Consider the following 16,831-nt stretch of genomic DNA (forward strand, 5'->3'; position numbering starts at 1 on the left):
AAAGTGTGGACCCTAGAGCAGTGTTTTCATAGGATGGTGGAACACAGGGTGATCAGGTAGGAGAAAAGGACAGAATTAGAGTAAACTGCTAGAATTGTTTATAATCCAAAAAAGCCTATCTTATCTATGCTGCCGTCAGATCAATGCAATCTAACGATGACAGTAAAGGGAGTATCACTCAAGAGAGCTTGGCAGAAAGAAACACAGCTCTGCCTTTTTTTTTTTTTGAGACAGAGTCTCTCTGTTGCCCAGGCTGGAGTGCAATGGCGCGATCTCAGCTCACTGCAACCTCTGCCTCCCGGGTTCAAGCAATTCTCCTGCTTCACCCTCCCAAGTGTCTGGGATTACAGGCACTCCACTAATATTTGTATTCTTAGTAGAGACGGGGTTTCGCCATGTTGGCCAGGCTAGTCTTGAACTCCTGACCTCAGGTGATCCACCCCTACTCAGCCTCCCAAAGTGCTGGGATTACAGGTGTGAACCAATGCGCCTGGGGGCAGCTCTGCCTTTAGTAAAGTAATTAGTAGTCACACGACACACACAAAAATTGCATTTTAATAATACGGAAAATTCCTAACACATTTGAGAAAGAGCTCTCCAGGTACAAAGCAAGAACACTGTTCACATTAAAAATAACAGCAACAACACCTCCCCCATCCAAAAGCAAAGCAAAAAATCATATGTACAACAAATGGATTTTTAAAATATTGTAATTACTTGCAGTTGGCATTACAAAACCCCAAATTACTCATCTTTAGATTTCAGATCTTACCTCACTTGCAGCATATGTATATAGTACTTTATTTTTTATGACAAACCAAAAGTGTTTCCAGGGTTTTTTATTGCCCTTTGATCTGTACAAGTAGCCACTCATAGAAGAATCCTCTGTGTTTGCTGATACCTAGATAAGAAACCCCATACAAAGTTTAATGGTTTTCAGACAAATTATAACAGCAAAATTATTTGCAACCAATAGGTGCTGAAAGCAATAACTGTAATGATAGAATGTTTCAGAATGAAATATATTTTCAAAGTGCTACTATACAAATTGAACTCTGCTATTATCATGAGCATAAAAAAGAAGACACCCATGTTAGAGGCAATTATAGAATTTTACTTGGTTTAACTGTGCCTGCACGTGTTTGCGTATGTTTCTTGGTAGGTTCATCTGTGTCTTCTGGGTTGGCAGGTGAAGAAAAATAGTTCCAGAAGACTAAAATGCTTTTCTAAAAGCTGGATTTGGGGACTTGGGGATTTGTTTTTTATTGCTTTTATTTTGGGGCATCAGGGAAAATTATTTGAACCTTTAATTCTGTTCCTAAAAAACTTTTTGGACTTCTAAAAACCATACAAACAGAATAATAAACAGAAAATTCTACTATTAAGGAAGCTCATTTTGAGAATCAATCTTTGCTTCCCAAATTATAGTCAGAAAGAAAAGAGGCTAATTTTTACTTCATAAAAAGTTGAAAATGTTTTCATCTCTATGAAAAAAGACAGTAAGCTTTTATTGATTGATTTTTTTTCTTTTTCTTTTTCTTTTTTTTTTTTTTGAGACTGAGTCTTGCTCTGTCACCCAGGCTGGAGTGCAGTGGCCCGATCTCAGCTCACTGCAAGCTCCACCTCCTGGTTCACGCCATTCTCCTGCCTCAGCCTCCCGAGTAGCTGGGACTACAGGCGCCTGCCACCACGTCCGGCTATTTTTTTTTTGTATATTTTTAGTAGAGATGGGGTTTCATCGTGTTAGCCAGGAAGGTCTCCATCTCCCGACCTTGTGATCCACCCTCCTTGGCCTCCCAAAGTGCTGGGATTACAGGCGTGAACCACCACACCGGCCTTTTTTTTTTTTTCTTTTTTTTTAGACAGTCTCACTCTGTCACCCAGGCTGGAGTGCAGTGGCACAATCTCAGCTCACTGCAACCTCCGCCTCCTGGGTCCAAGCGCTTCTCGTGCCCCAGCCTCCCGAGTAGCTGGGATTGCAGGTGTGCACCACCATGTCCAGCTAATTTTTGTATTTTTAGTCGAGACAGGGTTTCGCCATGTTGGCCAGGTTGGTGTTGATTTGCCTGCCTTGGCCTCCCAAAGTGCTGGGATTACAGTTATGAGCCATCGTGCCTGGCCTATTGACTCTAATAATGGTCATTCAAAGTTGTGTTTTTAAAAATGTAGGAGTAGATAAATAAAAAAATGTTTAGGATCTACCTTAGTAATGGTATGGCAGGCACACACTTAAGGTGGCTTCCCATGACCCTTGCTGTAGAGAGTCACACTGCTGTACATTCTCCTCCTCCTGAGTGTGGACAGGACCTACGACTTGCTTCTAACTAAGAATTTGGTGAGGGTGATAGGATGTCACTCCCATGATCAAGCTACCTTATATATGGCCCTGTCTTGTTAGGAGACACTCTAGAAACTTTCTTCCTTGCTGGCTTTGAACAACTAAGTAGCAATGTTGAGAGGTCCACATGGCAAGGAGCTGAGGACCTCCAGCCAAAAGCTAGTAAGAAGCCAAGGCCCCCAGTCTTGCAAGTACAAGGAAATGAATTCCCAGATGAGCCTCTAGATGAGAACTCAGTACTTGCCAAAACTTTGATTATAGCCCTGCAGAGTCCCAGCTAACCCATGCCTGGACTCTGGAGATAATAAATGTATGTTGTTTTAAGCTGCTAAGTTTGTGGTAATTTATTATGCAGAAATGGAAAACTAATACACATGTGCTCTGTGAATTTTTAAAGTGTATCTTTAATTATATTAATTTCTTATAAATTTCATGAAAATAATTATATATTGTTTAGTGGGAAATTTAAGGTCTAACATTAAATTAGAAATATTTGTTAAGCAACAGTAGGTTTATATAAATACATCCTTATAAAGACTACCAAGTAATTTTTTAAAAAACTAGAATTGTTTCCTATCTCAGTGAAAAAAAAGAGGAAAAAAAATCCAACTAGAATGTTTAACATTCAAATGAGATTTTGCTTAAAATATAGTTACATTGGAATCCTACTATGTTCTTATCTAAGTTGTTATTAATGTTGCTCAAAATATATTACATTTCTCCTTTATACCAATTTAGGATCAGTTTAGTAGCCACACAAGAAGATCAACCATAATACTGAATAGCCATGACTAGACCTATATTTTCAAAGATAAAACTGGTGTTCACCAACTTAATCACCTAACTGATCCACAAAACATGTCTTCCAATGATTTGATTATTTACAAAATAAATCAGGGTTGTGGGGGTGAGGGACTATAAAACTACATTTTGGGTACACTGTATACTGCTCAGGTGATGGGTGCACTAAAATCTTAGACTTTACCATTATACAACTCATCCATGTAACCAAAACCCACAGGTACCCCAGAAGCAATGAAAATTAAAAAAAAATAATCCAACTCCAACTCAAAAGCTGTAGTCTGCCATTACTGAGAGTACTGAGGCTCTAAATGTAATTCTAAAAAGAGGAGTTTCTAAAAATATTTTAAACATTACTAGAATAAGAACACAACTTCCCAGTTCCTCAAAAAGTTAAACATAGAATTACCATATGAGCAAGCAATTCTACTTCTGGGTATATACCCAAGATAAATGAAAACATATGTCCACACAGAAATTTGCACATGAATATTTCTGTCAGCATAATTCGTAATAGCCAAAAGGTGGAAACAACCCAATATTCAACAAGAGATGGGTGGATAAACTGTGGTATACACAAACAATGAAATATTATTCAGACATAACAAGAAACAAAGTATGGATACGTGCTATAATTTCCATGAACCTCTAAAACACTGTGTTTCAACTGGGAATATACTCGTAACTTTACATAAGAAACATGATCTTGATCAAATTTTTAGAGTTCTTTCCTTCCACTATGTATGCTAGAACACCTCCTCAGTAAAAAAGCAAGAGAACCAAATTAAAAACTACTCTGCTGGCCACAAAACTAGCACAGGTGGACCTCATTAATAAACTGATCATAACGGAGTAGCCAAAATGGCAATGCTGTTTGTTCTTTGACATCTAAATTTGAGGAAATGGGATAGGATATCAACAATGTCTGTGGATTACACCATTAGCAGGTCTAAGCATACAGGCTATTATCACTATTTAAAGTTTTCTTTTAAAGGAAGTTTAAAGGAAAGACAACCTACTATCAGTGATATCAGCTGTGCATAACCAACCAATGCCTACAAATAAACCGTGCAGATCAGTAAATGCTAACAAAATGCCCAAAATATTCTGTGGACTTCTTCCCTCTGGCAAGGATCTTGCTCAAAGTCATTTTAAAAAATTCATGTGTGTCCAACTTATCTTTACTTTCTATCACTGCTATTAAATGTTCTCTAAACCTTTCAATAGCCATTTTCTAAATGACTTAGGTCAGACGGGAGACCAAGCAAGATTGTGAGGCATCAGCCACATCCATCATCAGTATTAAAATTCATGACTTAATAGTTGTGGGAAATGACATCTTCCTTTATGAAAGAAAAACGGTGTATTATATGCATATGAATAATTCAGCCTCTATCACATTGCAAGTTTAATGGAAACACTTACTTCTTTGAGAGCAGCTGGGATTTTTTTCTGTTTCCTCCCTGATGGAATGCTATGTAAGACTGATGATAAGGCACTTGAAGGAGATTTGTGATTTCCAGGAGATCCAATCCTAGGGGAGTGCTGGTGATCTAGAACAAATCAGGCATGCTTATGTAGGCAATGCTCAGCATTTTGCAATTCAATTTCATTCAAATCCATAAACACTGTTGCATAAAATATCCATGGAAGGACACTAAGAAACAACATTGATAACTCCTGGAAAAGGACAATGGATGGCTGGGAGTTGAGTGGCAGGAAGACTTTCTACTATCTATGGTTTTATACTTTTTGAACTTTATGTGAAAGGATTACTCTTGTGTGCCTTTAGAATTATGAAACACGTGACTATACTACCAACTTAAAAAAAAAATCCAAAAAACCTTCCCTACTGACGTAAACCCCAAAGAACCCTGGTATTGTTAAGTGTCTAGATACTAGACCAGCTACAATGAACAAAGCAGTTTAAAAAAGGGGGCTATCGGACACGGATGAAGAAGTAATGAATTCTGATTGCAGAGGGTTCAGGGAAAGCTGGGAAGATAATAAGATAAAAGCTGGCCATGAAGGAATAAGTAGGAATTTGCCAGGTTAAAACAAGCAGGAGAAACACTGTGCGCTAAGAGGTCAGCATGAGCAAAGGAAGAGAGGTGTGAAATTAAATCATCTATCTGGAGAATAATGAGGCCAGATTAAAAAAAAGGGGCTGGTTTGAAGGAAACTGGACTGTTGTTTCTATGTTTTAGGCTGGGGAGTGACATGAGCAGATTAAATTTGGAAAAATAGATTATATCTGGCAGTACTAAGGAGAAAGGACTAACAGCAAGAAAACTTGTTAGGAAATTATTATAGTTGTCTAGATGAGAGATAACGAAGGCCTTATTAGGGCTAGGATGGAGAAATCAAGACAAAGATTTTTGATGATAAAATTGACAAGAGTTACTGACCAAATGGGTATAGGTGATGAGGAAGGAGAATTCAAAGACAAATTTTGAATGTTTGCAGCTTATACCATATACCCAGACTAAAGAGAGGAACATAAAGGAAGAGATGGATGGGTCTTCTTGGAAAATGTACGCAAACAATAATAAATTATTCATCTAGAAATATGTGGACTCTGAAATATCATGTCATCCACTTAGAAATTCCTCCTTGCTAATGAAAAGCTATCCTTCAGGGAAATGAAGAACAGACTTTCAAAAATTTAGATCCTGGCCAGGCGTGGTGACTTATGCCTGTAATCCCAGCACTTTGGGAGGCTGAGGCGGGTGGATCATTTGAGGTCAGGAGTTCGAGACCAGCTTGGCCAACATGGTGAGACGCCCCCCCCACCCCCGTCTCTACTAAAATACAAAAATTAGCCTGGTGGGGTCACGCATGCCCGTAATCCCAGCTACTCAGGAGGCTGAGGTACGAGAATCACTTGAACCTGAGAGGCAGAGGTTGCATATTGTGTCACTGCACTCCAGCCTGGGCAACAGTGCAAGACCCCATCTCAAAAAATATATATAAATAAAATTTAGATCCTACAGGTTTCAGGAATTTAACTAAAAATCTCTTCCCAAAACATAGACCTGAGCAGTCCTGCTAAGCTGCATTCATTTTACTGGAAGATACCTGCAAATAATGAGCAGGGAAATAGGAAGTATCATTTTTGTGTTCGGTCAAAAAGCTGCACATTCAGATGTACATTAAGATCTCACTAAATCAGATTAACTGACTAGAATTAAGCTAACGAAGTGCCACCTAAGTAAAGAGAATTACTTTACATATAGATAAAATGATTTGTAATGAGCACGCTATCATGTGAAACTATACACTTCAAAATTACTTGAAAGTTAAAGTTCCCTTTTACTGTTTTAAGTGTTTTACCCTGTAATTACATTTCTACAGTTTTCTTAGCAAAACCTTTTACACAGACTGAAACCAAATTTCAGCCCAACCTCTCCCAGAATTACAACAAAATATGAATTAAGAAAGCTTACTACAAATTTGGAGATAAGTATCAACAATCATATTGCTAATGTACCGAAGGTGTTTCTCTCAGAAGGTTGTTTGAAAGCATCTGGGGAATAAAGGAATTTTTGGTTAAATCTTTACTTATATATTACCTAATTTCTGCAGTTCTTGGAAACAATGTTCACATACTCTTGCTGGTTGATTTTTCAGGTAATCTAAGCCATACTTATTAGACGAACAAGCTTGGCATACAATCTGAAAACACATTGGAATTATGTCATTAATTTCATTAGAATAACTTCTGTTTCTAAACCATAAAGTATGTTACAATTTACAGTGCTATCCACTTTTCAAAACAGTTTCAGAGTCACTGAGTCTCACTTCGTCTCAATAATAACTCTGGAGTTCAGGCATATAGTGAACTAATGCATAGTACCACACTTGAAAGATGAAGGGGCCACAGATGATTACTTACAGAGGGCTGACTACATAAAATAATAAAGTAAAGGAGTTAATATATGCAAAATGCTTAGAACAGTACCTGGCATGCAAAAAGGCCTGTGAGGTATACTGATCACCAGCACTGTCATCATCATAATCACTGCTGCAGCAACGACCACGTCTCTGCAACTCTACCAAGTTTTTGGGCTCCATACTAAATGCTCTCTAAATACAACCTCATTTAATCTTTAGAGTGACTCTCTGATGTCACTGTTTCTACACCCATTTTACTAATGAGATCATGAAGGCTTAGAAACATCACTAGAGATAACTTCAACACTGAACATTCCCCCTACTGAATACTATGGATACTTAGTACTAGAGAGATGCAGTTTAAATAATAGCTGTAAATGTGAGGGCTTGTTTAATTGTGGATTTGTTAGATTTTGTTTTTGAATCAGTTATTACTGATGTTCTAATGTAACTCTGAAGTAGGAGGGTGGAAGTTCACTAAGAAGATTGCCCCTGCCCCCTAAATATTTAGAGAAAACACCATTCATGTTTTCTACCATTAACATGATAATTGTTATTGTTATTCTTGAACTATAATGGTTTATGAGGGGAAATATGCTTCCTCACTATGTACAGCCTGGAGATAGTAAAGACCACAATGGAGATGGGTGTTATCATCGCCAACCTTTCCACAGGCCCGGCAGTGGTGTCGTCTCCAGGTGAGAGTAAATTCGCTTGTGCAGATCATACACATTGTGGCTCTGGTATCAGGAATCCAGATGGGAGCCTTCGATCCAAGAGGACTAACTTCTTCTTTATTTTCTGAGTCTGCCTGCGGAAGAAGAACAACTTCTGATTATCTCCATGCACACTGCCTGCCTTTTTATTCAGCAGTGGCATCTCACACTACCAAGATGGGGATGAGGGTCAGGCACGGCAGCTCATGCCTGTAATCCCAGCATTTTGGGAGGCCGAGTCGAGTGGATCACATGAGGTACGGAGTTTGCGACCAGCCTGGCCAACACAGTGAAACCCTGTTTCTACTAAAAATACAAAAATTAGCTGGGTGTGGTGGCGGGTGCCTGTGATCCCAGCTACTCAGGAGGCTGAGGCAGGAGAATTACTTGAACCTGGGAGGTGGAGGTTGCAATGAGCCGAGATTGTCCCACTGCACTCCAGCCTAGGCAACAGAGTGGGACTCCGTCTCAAAAAACAAACAAACAAAAAAGATGGGGATAAAATATGGGCCATTGGCTGGGCATGGTGGCTCACGCCTGTAATCCCAGCACTTTGAGAGGCCAAGGTGGGCAGATCACAAGGTCAGGAGATGAAGACCATCCTGGTCAACATGGTGAAAACCTGTCTCTACTAAAAATACAAAAATTGCCAGGCGCGGTGGCTCACGCCTGTAATACCAGCACTTTGGGAGGCCGAGGCGGGTGGATCACCTGAGATTGGGAGTTCAAGACCAGCCTGACCAACATGGAGAAACCCTGTCTCTACTAAAAATAACAACAATTAGCATGGTGGCGCATGCCTGTAATCCCAGCTACTCAGGAGATTGAAGCAGGAGAATTGCTTGAACCTGGGAGGCGGAGGTTGTGGTGAGCCGAGATTGTGCCATTGCACTCTAGCCTGGGCAATAAGAGCAAAAGTCTGTCTCAAAAAAAAAAAAATACAAAAATTAGCTGGTCATGGTGGCACGTGCCTGTAGTCCCAGCTACTTGGGAGGCTGAGGCAGGAGAATCACTTGAATCCGGGAGGCAGAGGTTGCAGTGAGCCGAGATTGCACCACTGCACTCCAGCCTGGCGACAGAGCAAGACTCCATCTCAACAAAAAAAAAAAAAAAAAAAAAAAGAAATATGGGCTATTGGCCAGGCACAGTGGCTCATGCCTGTAATCTCAGCACTTTGGAAGGCCGAGGCAGGCGGAAAACCTGAGGTCAGGAGTTTGAGACCTGCCTGGCCAACATGGTGAAACCCCATCTGTACTAAAAATAGAAAATTAGCTGGGCGTGGTGGTGCATGCCTGTAATCCCAGCTGCTAGGGAGGCTGAGGCAGGAGAACCACTTGAACCCAGGAGGCAGAGGTTGCAGTGAGCTGAGATTGTGCCATTGCACTCCAGCCTGGGCAATAAGAGTGAAATTCTGTCTCAAAAAAAAAAAAAGAAAAGAAAAGAAAAGAAAAGAAATATGGGCTATTATATTTTTCATGTGCTCAGAATACTAAGTTTAGCTACAATCTAAAAATTTTCTAATACAAAATTAACTTAAAAGTCTTGCCTGTGGTAGTGGGATGGCAGCTGATTAGTTTCTGCCTTAAACTGTTTCGTATTTTCTAAATTTCCTACAATGAAGTTTTATAGCTGGGAAGAAACATGAATATGCTATATGCTATCACAGACTTGCAGTGAGACAACAATAGGAGGATAAACTTTCAGCGCTGAAATGAGACATTAATCTGTAGAGTAACTCTCTGATGTCCAGTCCAATCATTTTCTGAAACACATGTTGCTTTCCTAAACCCCTGTGAAATGTTTAAGGTAAAAACTTTGCACTGGAAAAAAAAAAAAAAGGAGAAGACAATACCTCATCAAGACTCCTACTAGGACAGAAGGTGATTCTTTTCTTGGCATACTCTTCTATTGCCCTGGAAATCGCTTCTAGCCATTCATCCCTTTCTGTGGCAGAACTGTTGGGGGCAAAAGGTTTCATCAACCAGATGTCAGTTTTTGTTCTTTTCCTTTTTCTTCTTTTCTTTCTCCCATGGCAACAGATCCCACCACCCTCCAACAATACCAGTCAAAAAAGCAGCAACTCCTCAGAGTTGAGACAGGTTTAGTGAACAGATCATCAGAACAGACAACAGAGAACCCTTGATGGCATTTTAGCAAATACAATGCTTATTTTTTCTTTCCAAAAGTTCTGCTTTATATTAAATAGCTTTTGAACTCTCCTAAACTTGAAAATATTTTTGGTTTGGTTTAAAGGATAATTGTACAATTAATAATTATGAATATTTATATAGCCAGGGAGTTTCTTAAGACATCATCCTAGAATTTAAAAAGATTCCAATAAGTCAAGTTTCAAATTCCAATTTATAGCATAGAATACTAAATATCTTTAGATTACTAAGGATTACTAAAATTTTCTAGGAAGGGCACTGGGGTGAAGGGAACATATTTTTTTGTATTAGAAAGCAGATGTTGACAATGAGGTTCACACGGTAAAGGCTGCAGTTTTTGTTAGGGCTTCTCTACCTATTTCACCCACCAAGTTCTCTGTCCCTACCCAGCTCATCAGGAGGTATCTTTAATTCAGCGCTAGATGGGACTGGGCCAAATAGGGGCAAGCTTGGTCAGACAAGGGTATTTTTTTTTCTCTGTTTTTCCAACCATGTCTTTTTCCCAAAACCATGTTAACTCCAAATCATTACTGGTATCAGCATACTTATGAAACCACTGTTTAAATTTTGTTTTGTATATTTAAAACTGAGAGGCACATGTTAGGTATTATAAATAAAAATAAACATATAAATCTATACATACACAGTACAGAAAGAGCAGAAAAGAGGAAGGGAGAGGGAATGAGAGAAAGAAAGACTTTAATAAATAATTAAAACTCCATCATAATAAAACAAAATTCATCAGAATGGGATTGTGACTGTGTTAAAAAAAAAAAAGTCTGTAGTTTAATTTACAGAGGCATTTTGAGGTATACAGAAGTAAAATCGGCCAGGCGTGGTGGCTCACGCCTGTAATCCCAACACTTTGGGAGGCTAAGGCGGGTGGATCATTTGAGCTCAGGAGTTCGAGACCAGCGTGGCCAACATGGTGAAACCCTGTCTCTACTAAAAATACAAAAGTTAGCCGGGTGTGGTGGTGCATGCCTGTAATCCCAGCTACTCAGGGGGCTGAGGCAGGAGAATTGCTTGAACCAAGGAGGTGGAGGTTGTAGTGAGCCGAGACAGTGCCACTGCACTCCAGCCTGGGTGACAGAGCAAGACACTGTCTCCAAAAAAAAAAAAAGCAGAAGTAAAATGACCTGATATCTGCAATTTGTTTTAAAATAGAAAATTATGAAACAGGAAAATCAGTGGCAAAATCTTGATGATTATTTTTAGTTTGGGTGCCTGAATATGCAGTTTCTGGTATTATTTGCCCTAACTTTAAGTATATTTGAATTCTTAAAGAGTGTTTCTAAAATAAAAAATTCCACCATTAATAATGGTACATATAGACATACGTTGCTGTATTTTAGAGAACCCAGGTCAGGTCAAGAATAGAAACCACTCACCTTCCCTACAATCATCATTCTCAGAAAGCGCCTCCCTAATCCATGGCTTGAGTGCCATTTAGAATGTTCATTCATGTGGATTAAAAAAGGTAGAGATCCACTTTACAAATAAAATTTTAAATCAAATTAATTTCTCAAATTTTCATTACATACAAAGAACAGCAAAAAAGAAATAACCTCTTTCTCTCTAAACCAAACAAAACCCTGCCTTATTTACCACTACTATTCTAGCATTACTGCCAAAACAAGATGCCATTTAACAGTTACTATGTCAGCCAACTCTGCTAAATGCTTAGCAAATGTCACCATGTCTCACCCTCAGAGCTTCCCCATGGAATATACATTGGATCTTACACCCCTTGCCCCCACCTACAACATCATCACCCACCTTCACCATTTACAGGTAAGGAAACTGAGAATTAGTAATGTTTGATAATTTGCTTTATAGACAACAGACTAAGTGATGAGCTGTTATTAAACCCAAGTGTAGTTAAGGACTGGACCTCTCACCACCAGGTCATTGCTAGCCTCTGCTCATGTTCTCTGCAGAACTACATGATGAGAATACATGCTCAGGGTTCCAAGCAAACATTCATAAAACATTACCATCTCTCCCTCCCTCCCCGGCTCCTCACCAGAAGAGTAACAGAAAGCAGAGAGGCAGATGGTAAATTTGAGAATTGCTGTTGGATTCTTCTGGAGCCCAGGGAGCATGTGGAATGTGATTCAACGTGTAAATCATGTCACATATGCTGTTCTTTCATTTAATCATTCCTGGCTCTCTCCTGTGTGGGGTTCTGCCAAGACAATGTTTACCAGCTCTCGATAACACATTTCTCACAGACCACACACATTTGCCCGCAGCATCCAGTGGAGATATTCTAGTCTCCTTTTGTAACATGATTAGCAGAAGAATCAGCATCTTCCTCAAACTGAAAAACTGTTAAGTCAAGTATTATTTTCTTTATAGAATGTGTATAGTACAAGAAAGCAAATTTGTGTCAAGTAAGTACCACTTTCCCAATGACTGGGATGAATTGCCAAGGATTAAAAACCTGGCCGGGCGTGGTGGCTCATGCCCGTAATCCCAGCACTTTGGGAGGCCGAGGAGGGTGGATCACCTGACGTCAGGAGTTCGAGACCAGCCTGGCCAACATGTGAAAACCCTGTCTCTACTAAAAACACAAAAATTAGCCAGGCATGGCAGTGCGCACCTGTAGTCATTGCTACTCAGGAGGCTGAGGCAGGAGAATCACCTGAACCTGGGAGGTGGTGGTTGCAGTGAGCTGAGATTGTGCCACTGCACTCCAGCCTGGGCAACAAAGTGAGACTCTGTCTCAAAAAAAAAAAAAAAAAAAAAAAAAGGTTAAAAACCCTTCAATAGAAAGGATTTGGGGTTGTTAGACCATGCCACACCATTTACTACTTGGACTAACTGCAGGATGCTTCTCTGAGGTTCAAAGGCCACATCACTTTGATTTGTGAGTAACACTGTGAGTAACATTCACTGGGAGCCTACTAAGCCAGGACCTAAGCCAAGAACTGGGCAGACAAAATATACCTCACTTGTAAGGATGCACACTGAATTGAGGTGAAACATGTATTAACATATGATATGACAAATGTAGATAAATAACATAGAAGTCATAAATTACCTTATGTAAGTAGCAGGGATGGCTCTGCAAAGGTGATGACAAAGTTAGGACTTAAAGAGTTACAGGAGTTTGGCAGGGAACTCTCTGTGTACCCTCATTCAGTCTGCCAGCCGTGGTCATCTCTAAGCTAATGGTGCCCAAATATATGCCTCTGGCCCCTACTTCCCTCTGAAATCCAGATCCTTACAGAAACTGCCCCTTGATGGCTGCATTTGGATGTTGCATATGCACCTCACATTCCATATGCACACCTGAAACTCAACTCCCAATTTCTCCCCTAAAGCTGCTCCTCTCCCAGTGCTCCCTGTCACAGTGCATGGCACCATCTCCCAATTCATAGTATATGCTGGAGTCTCCTCTGAAGAACTCCTCTTATACCGTGTCTAATCAGTCCCCTCCTTTAGACCACCTCCCAAACCAGATTCCATGCAGCAGCCGGATACTCTTTAAAAAATGCCAGTCTGATCACATCATTCCCTTGTATAAGCCTTTCAGCGGTTTCCTGTGGCTCTTAGGCTAAAGACCAAATCCCACAAGATGGTTCTGCACCATCTAAGTCACCTGTCCCTCCAGGCTTATCCTGGGTCATTCTCTTCCTCATTCTTGAGCTCGTGCCACACTGACCTTCCAATTCTCTGAATATGTCATGCCCCTTCTCACCTAAGGACCTTTGTACACAGTGCTCCTAATGACTAGGAGGCTCTTCCTTTTTCCTCTTTGCCCCTCTGACTCCTACTTATCTTTCCTAAGTCAATATAAACAGCAGGGTTTGTAGGAAAGAGGCTGCCCTCTCTCCCCCATTGCAGTTTAAGGTCCTTTGCTTTACAGCCTCCTAGCCCCTGGTACTTTTTCTATGCACCATTTAATCACCACAATACTTAATTGTGTTAATATTTGCTAAGTGCGTGTCCTCCTCCATGGAATGTCAGCTCAGTGAAGGAAGGGCCCTTTTAATTTTTTTTTTTTTTTTTTTGAGATGGAGTCTCGCTCTGTTGCCTAGGTTGGAGTGTAGTGGTGCGATCTCGGCTCACCGTAACTTCTGCCTCCCAAGTTCAAGCAATTCTCCTGCCTCAGCCTCCAGAGTAGCTGGGATTACAGGCGTGTGCCACTATGCCCAGCTAATTTTTATATTTTAATATAAAATATTAAACGGGGTTTCACCATGTTGGCCAGGCTGGTCTTGAACTCCTGACCTTAAGTGGTCCGCCTGCCTTGGCCTCTGAAAGTGTTGGGATTATAGGCGTGAGCCACTGCACCTGACTTGACCCTTTTAATTTTTAATCCACTGTGTCCCGATGCGCAGCACAATGCCTGGCCCAAGGTAGAGGCTCCATATTCCTTACTGAACGAAGGGATGAACTGCAGGTGGAGGTAACACCTGTGGAAGGCAGACAGCTGTGGAGTTGTCTGGCATGCATGGAGTCACACGCAGATCTGTGCTGATGGAGCATGCAGTGTGTTGGTGGGAAGAGATGGAGAGACTCCTTACCCACTTTAATATGGGATGCAGTAGCTGCCTAACTGGTTGGAGGAATCTGGAAGGAGAGCATGGCATACCAATGACATTCAATATGCCTTAGCTCTCTTTCCCTCATGCCAGCTTGATCCTCCCTTGGAAATTTATTTTTCCTTTATCAAGAACTTTCCAGTTCAATGATTTCCCCTGCAGAACCCACATTCAGCCCATTAGTAATCCTATTGGGTTTTTTTCTGATTCATACCATTGTTCATCACTTTAACCCAAGACACACCATCATCTGCTGGGCACTCATTACCTGGCTGCCCAACTTCTACTGTAGTCTCCTGATGGTCTGTCTTCTACAAAGAAGCCGGTGTGATCTTTCACAAACATAAATTAGATATTATCACTTAGCTGAAAACTCTTAAAAATTCAATGACCTTACTATGGGTGGCCCCTAACTCTTGCCACCAAACTGTAACTCACATTTAATCTCCCCTGGTACTAGGGGAGTACTAGGCTCTCCCCGGAGTACTAGGCTCTACCTATATTGGAATTCTTGCTGTTTCTTTAACATACTATACCCTTTCCTGCCTCCCTGGTATGTCTTTTGTTCCTGCTGTTCCTTCCATCTGGGATTTGCTTCTGGTCTCTGATACTCCTCAGAGATAATTTTTCTGATCACCCCCCCCACCCCATATAAGTTCTTGACCTCATCACTTTCTATCTGCTCAGCCTACTTTATTCTTCTTTATAACATTGAATACTCCAAATTATTTATATGTGCATATATATAAATAAACCTGATTATTATGTATCTCCCACTTTAGAATAAAAGCTTATCCTTAAGGACAGGGATTGCACACCCCCAGCTCCTGGACAGGGTAGGTGATGCCCAGTAAACATTTGTTAATGGTTGATAGCAGACAATCGCCTTCCCTCATAGCTCTCCATATGCCAGTCTCCAAACAATGACTTTCTCTCATCACTAAAGTTAGTTTGACTCAGCAATGATTGCTCTCAGTTATCACTGCTTATCACTAAGCCCCAGACTACTAACAAAAGCACAAACAGGACTGCCCAGACCAGCTGGCTGCTTGCTGCCGTGGCTACACTGTCTCGCCCACCATGTCACTAATGCTGCCATCCACAAGGCTCCCAACTCGGAGGCTAATCGCACTGTTGGCTGTATCTGTTCCCACGACTTTCTAGGAGACTCCTGTGGCATTCTTTTTTCCCACCCTCGGGACTCTAAACCAGTGTGCACTATGGAGCTTGGCAGAGCTGCAAAGCTGGCACCAGAATTCACCAAGAGCAATGTGAAGTTGATTGCCCTTGCAACAGACAGTACTGAGGACCATCTTGCCTGGAGCAAGGATATCAATGCTTACAATAGTGATGAGCGAACAGAAAAATGCCCTTTTCCCAACATTGATGGTAAGGATCAGGACCTTGCCGTCTTGTTGGGCATGCTGGATCCTCCTGAGTTGGAAGAAAAGGGAATGGGTGTGAGAGCTTATGGTGTTTATTTTTGCTCCTGACAAGAAACTGAAGCTGTCTACCCAGCTACCACTGGCAGGAACTTGCATGAGATTCACGGGGTAGTTATCTCTCTCCAGCTGACAGCGGAAGAGAGGTTGCCACCCTGATTGATAAGAAGAATGGAAATAGTTATGTTGCTGGGCATGGTGGCTCACAGCTGTAATCCTAGCACTTTGGGAGGCCAAGGCGAGTGGATCACTTGAGGTCAGGAGTTCAAGACCAGCCTGGCCAACATGGTGAAACCCCATCTCTACTAAAAATACAAAAAAAAAAAATTAGCCGGGCATGGTGGCACACCCCTGTAGTCCCAGTGACTCGGAAGGCTAGGGCAGAAGAATTGCTCGAACCCAGGAGGTGGAGGTTGCAGTGAGCCAAGATCGCGTCACTGCACTCCTGGGCAACAGAGCGAGACTCTGTCACAAAAAAGGAAAAAAAAAAGTTACAGAAATATAAATCTTGATCAGAGCTGTTCATTACACCTGTCTGGTACTGATCTGGAAATCATGAACATCCAGATATTCACCTAACAACCAAGGAAAGAAACATTTACTATAATTTCTTGAATTATTTAATCTTAATAAAATAGATTACTGTTTTTCACCAAGGCTCATTTTTACTTGGGAAATAGAAGTGCAATTAAAACTTGACTTTTCTATAGGCATTTCCGCCTTGGAATTTTGAAAATAACCTCTTGATTTTAAGAACCAAGCTCAAGCACTCACTGGGAACATGATATACATGGTCTTAATGTTCTTTGAACTTTCTTTTTTTTTTTTTTTTTTTGAGATGGAGCCTCACTCTGTTGCCAGGTTGGAGTGCAGTGGTGCGATCTTGGCTCACTGCAACCTCCACTTCCTGGGTTCAAGC

General features: G+C 40.9%; 1 protein-coding gene and 1 pseudogene across 3 annotated transcripts in view; one reads left to right on the forward strand and one right to left on the reverse strand.

Moving 5' to 3' along the window:
• FGD6 (FYVE, RhoGEF and PH domain containing 6) overlaps nucleotides 1-16,831 on the reverse strand; it is a 136,682-nt gene that overhangs the window by 4,019 nt on the left and 115,832 nt on the right. For all 3 annotated transcript variants that reach the window (XM_054663413.2, XM_016924004.4, XM_016924003.4), the window contains 5 exons: nucleotides 9,602-9,704; nucleotides 7,698-7,844; nucleotides 6,712-6,814; nucleotides 4,565-4,692; nucleotides 773-901 (listed from right to left, as the gene is read on the reverse strand). In XM_054663413.2, the coding sequence (XP_054519388.2) occupies nucleotides 773-901; nucleotides 4,565-4,692; nucleotides 6,712-6,814; nucleotides 7,698-7,844; nucleotides 9,602-9,704 (610 nt within the window). The remainder of the gene's footprint in view (nucleotides 1-772; nucleotides 902-4,564; nucleotides 4,693-6,711; nucleotides 6,815-7,697; nucleotides 7,845-9,601; nucleotides 9,705-16,831) is intronic.
• Nucleotides 13,943-16,149, forward strand: LOC134807587 (peroxiredoxin-6-like; annotated as a pseudogene).

This window comes from Pan troglodytes, chromosome 10, assembly GCF_028858775.2.
Source record: "Pan troglodytes isolate AG18354 chromosome 10, NHGRI_mPanTro3-v2.0_pri, whole genome shotgun sequence".
Taxonomy (NCBI): domain Eukaryota; kingdom Metazoa; phylum Chordata; class Mammalia; order Primates; family Hominidae; genus Pan; species Pan troglodytes.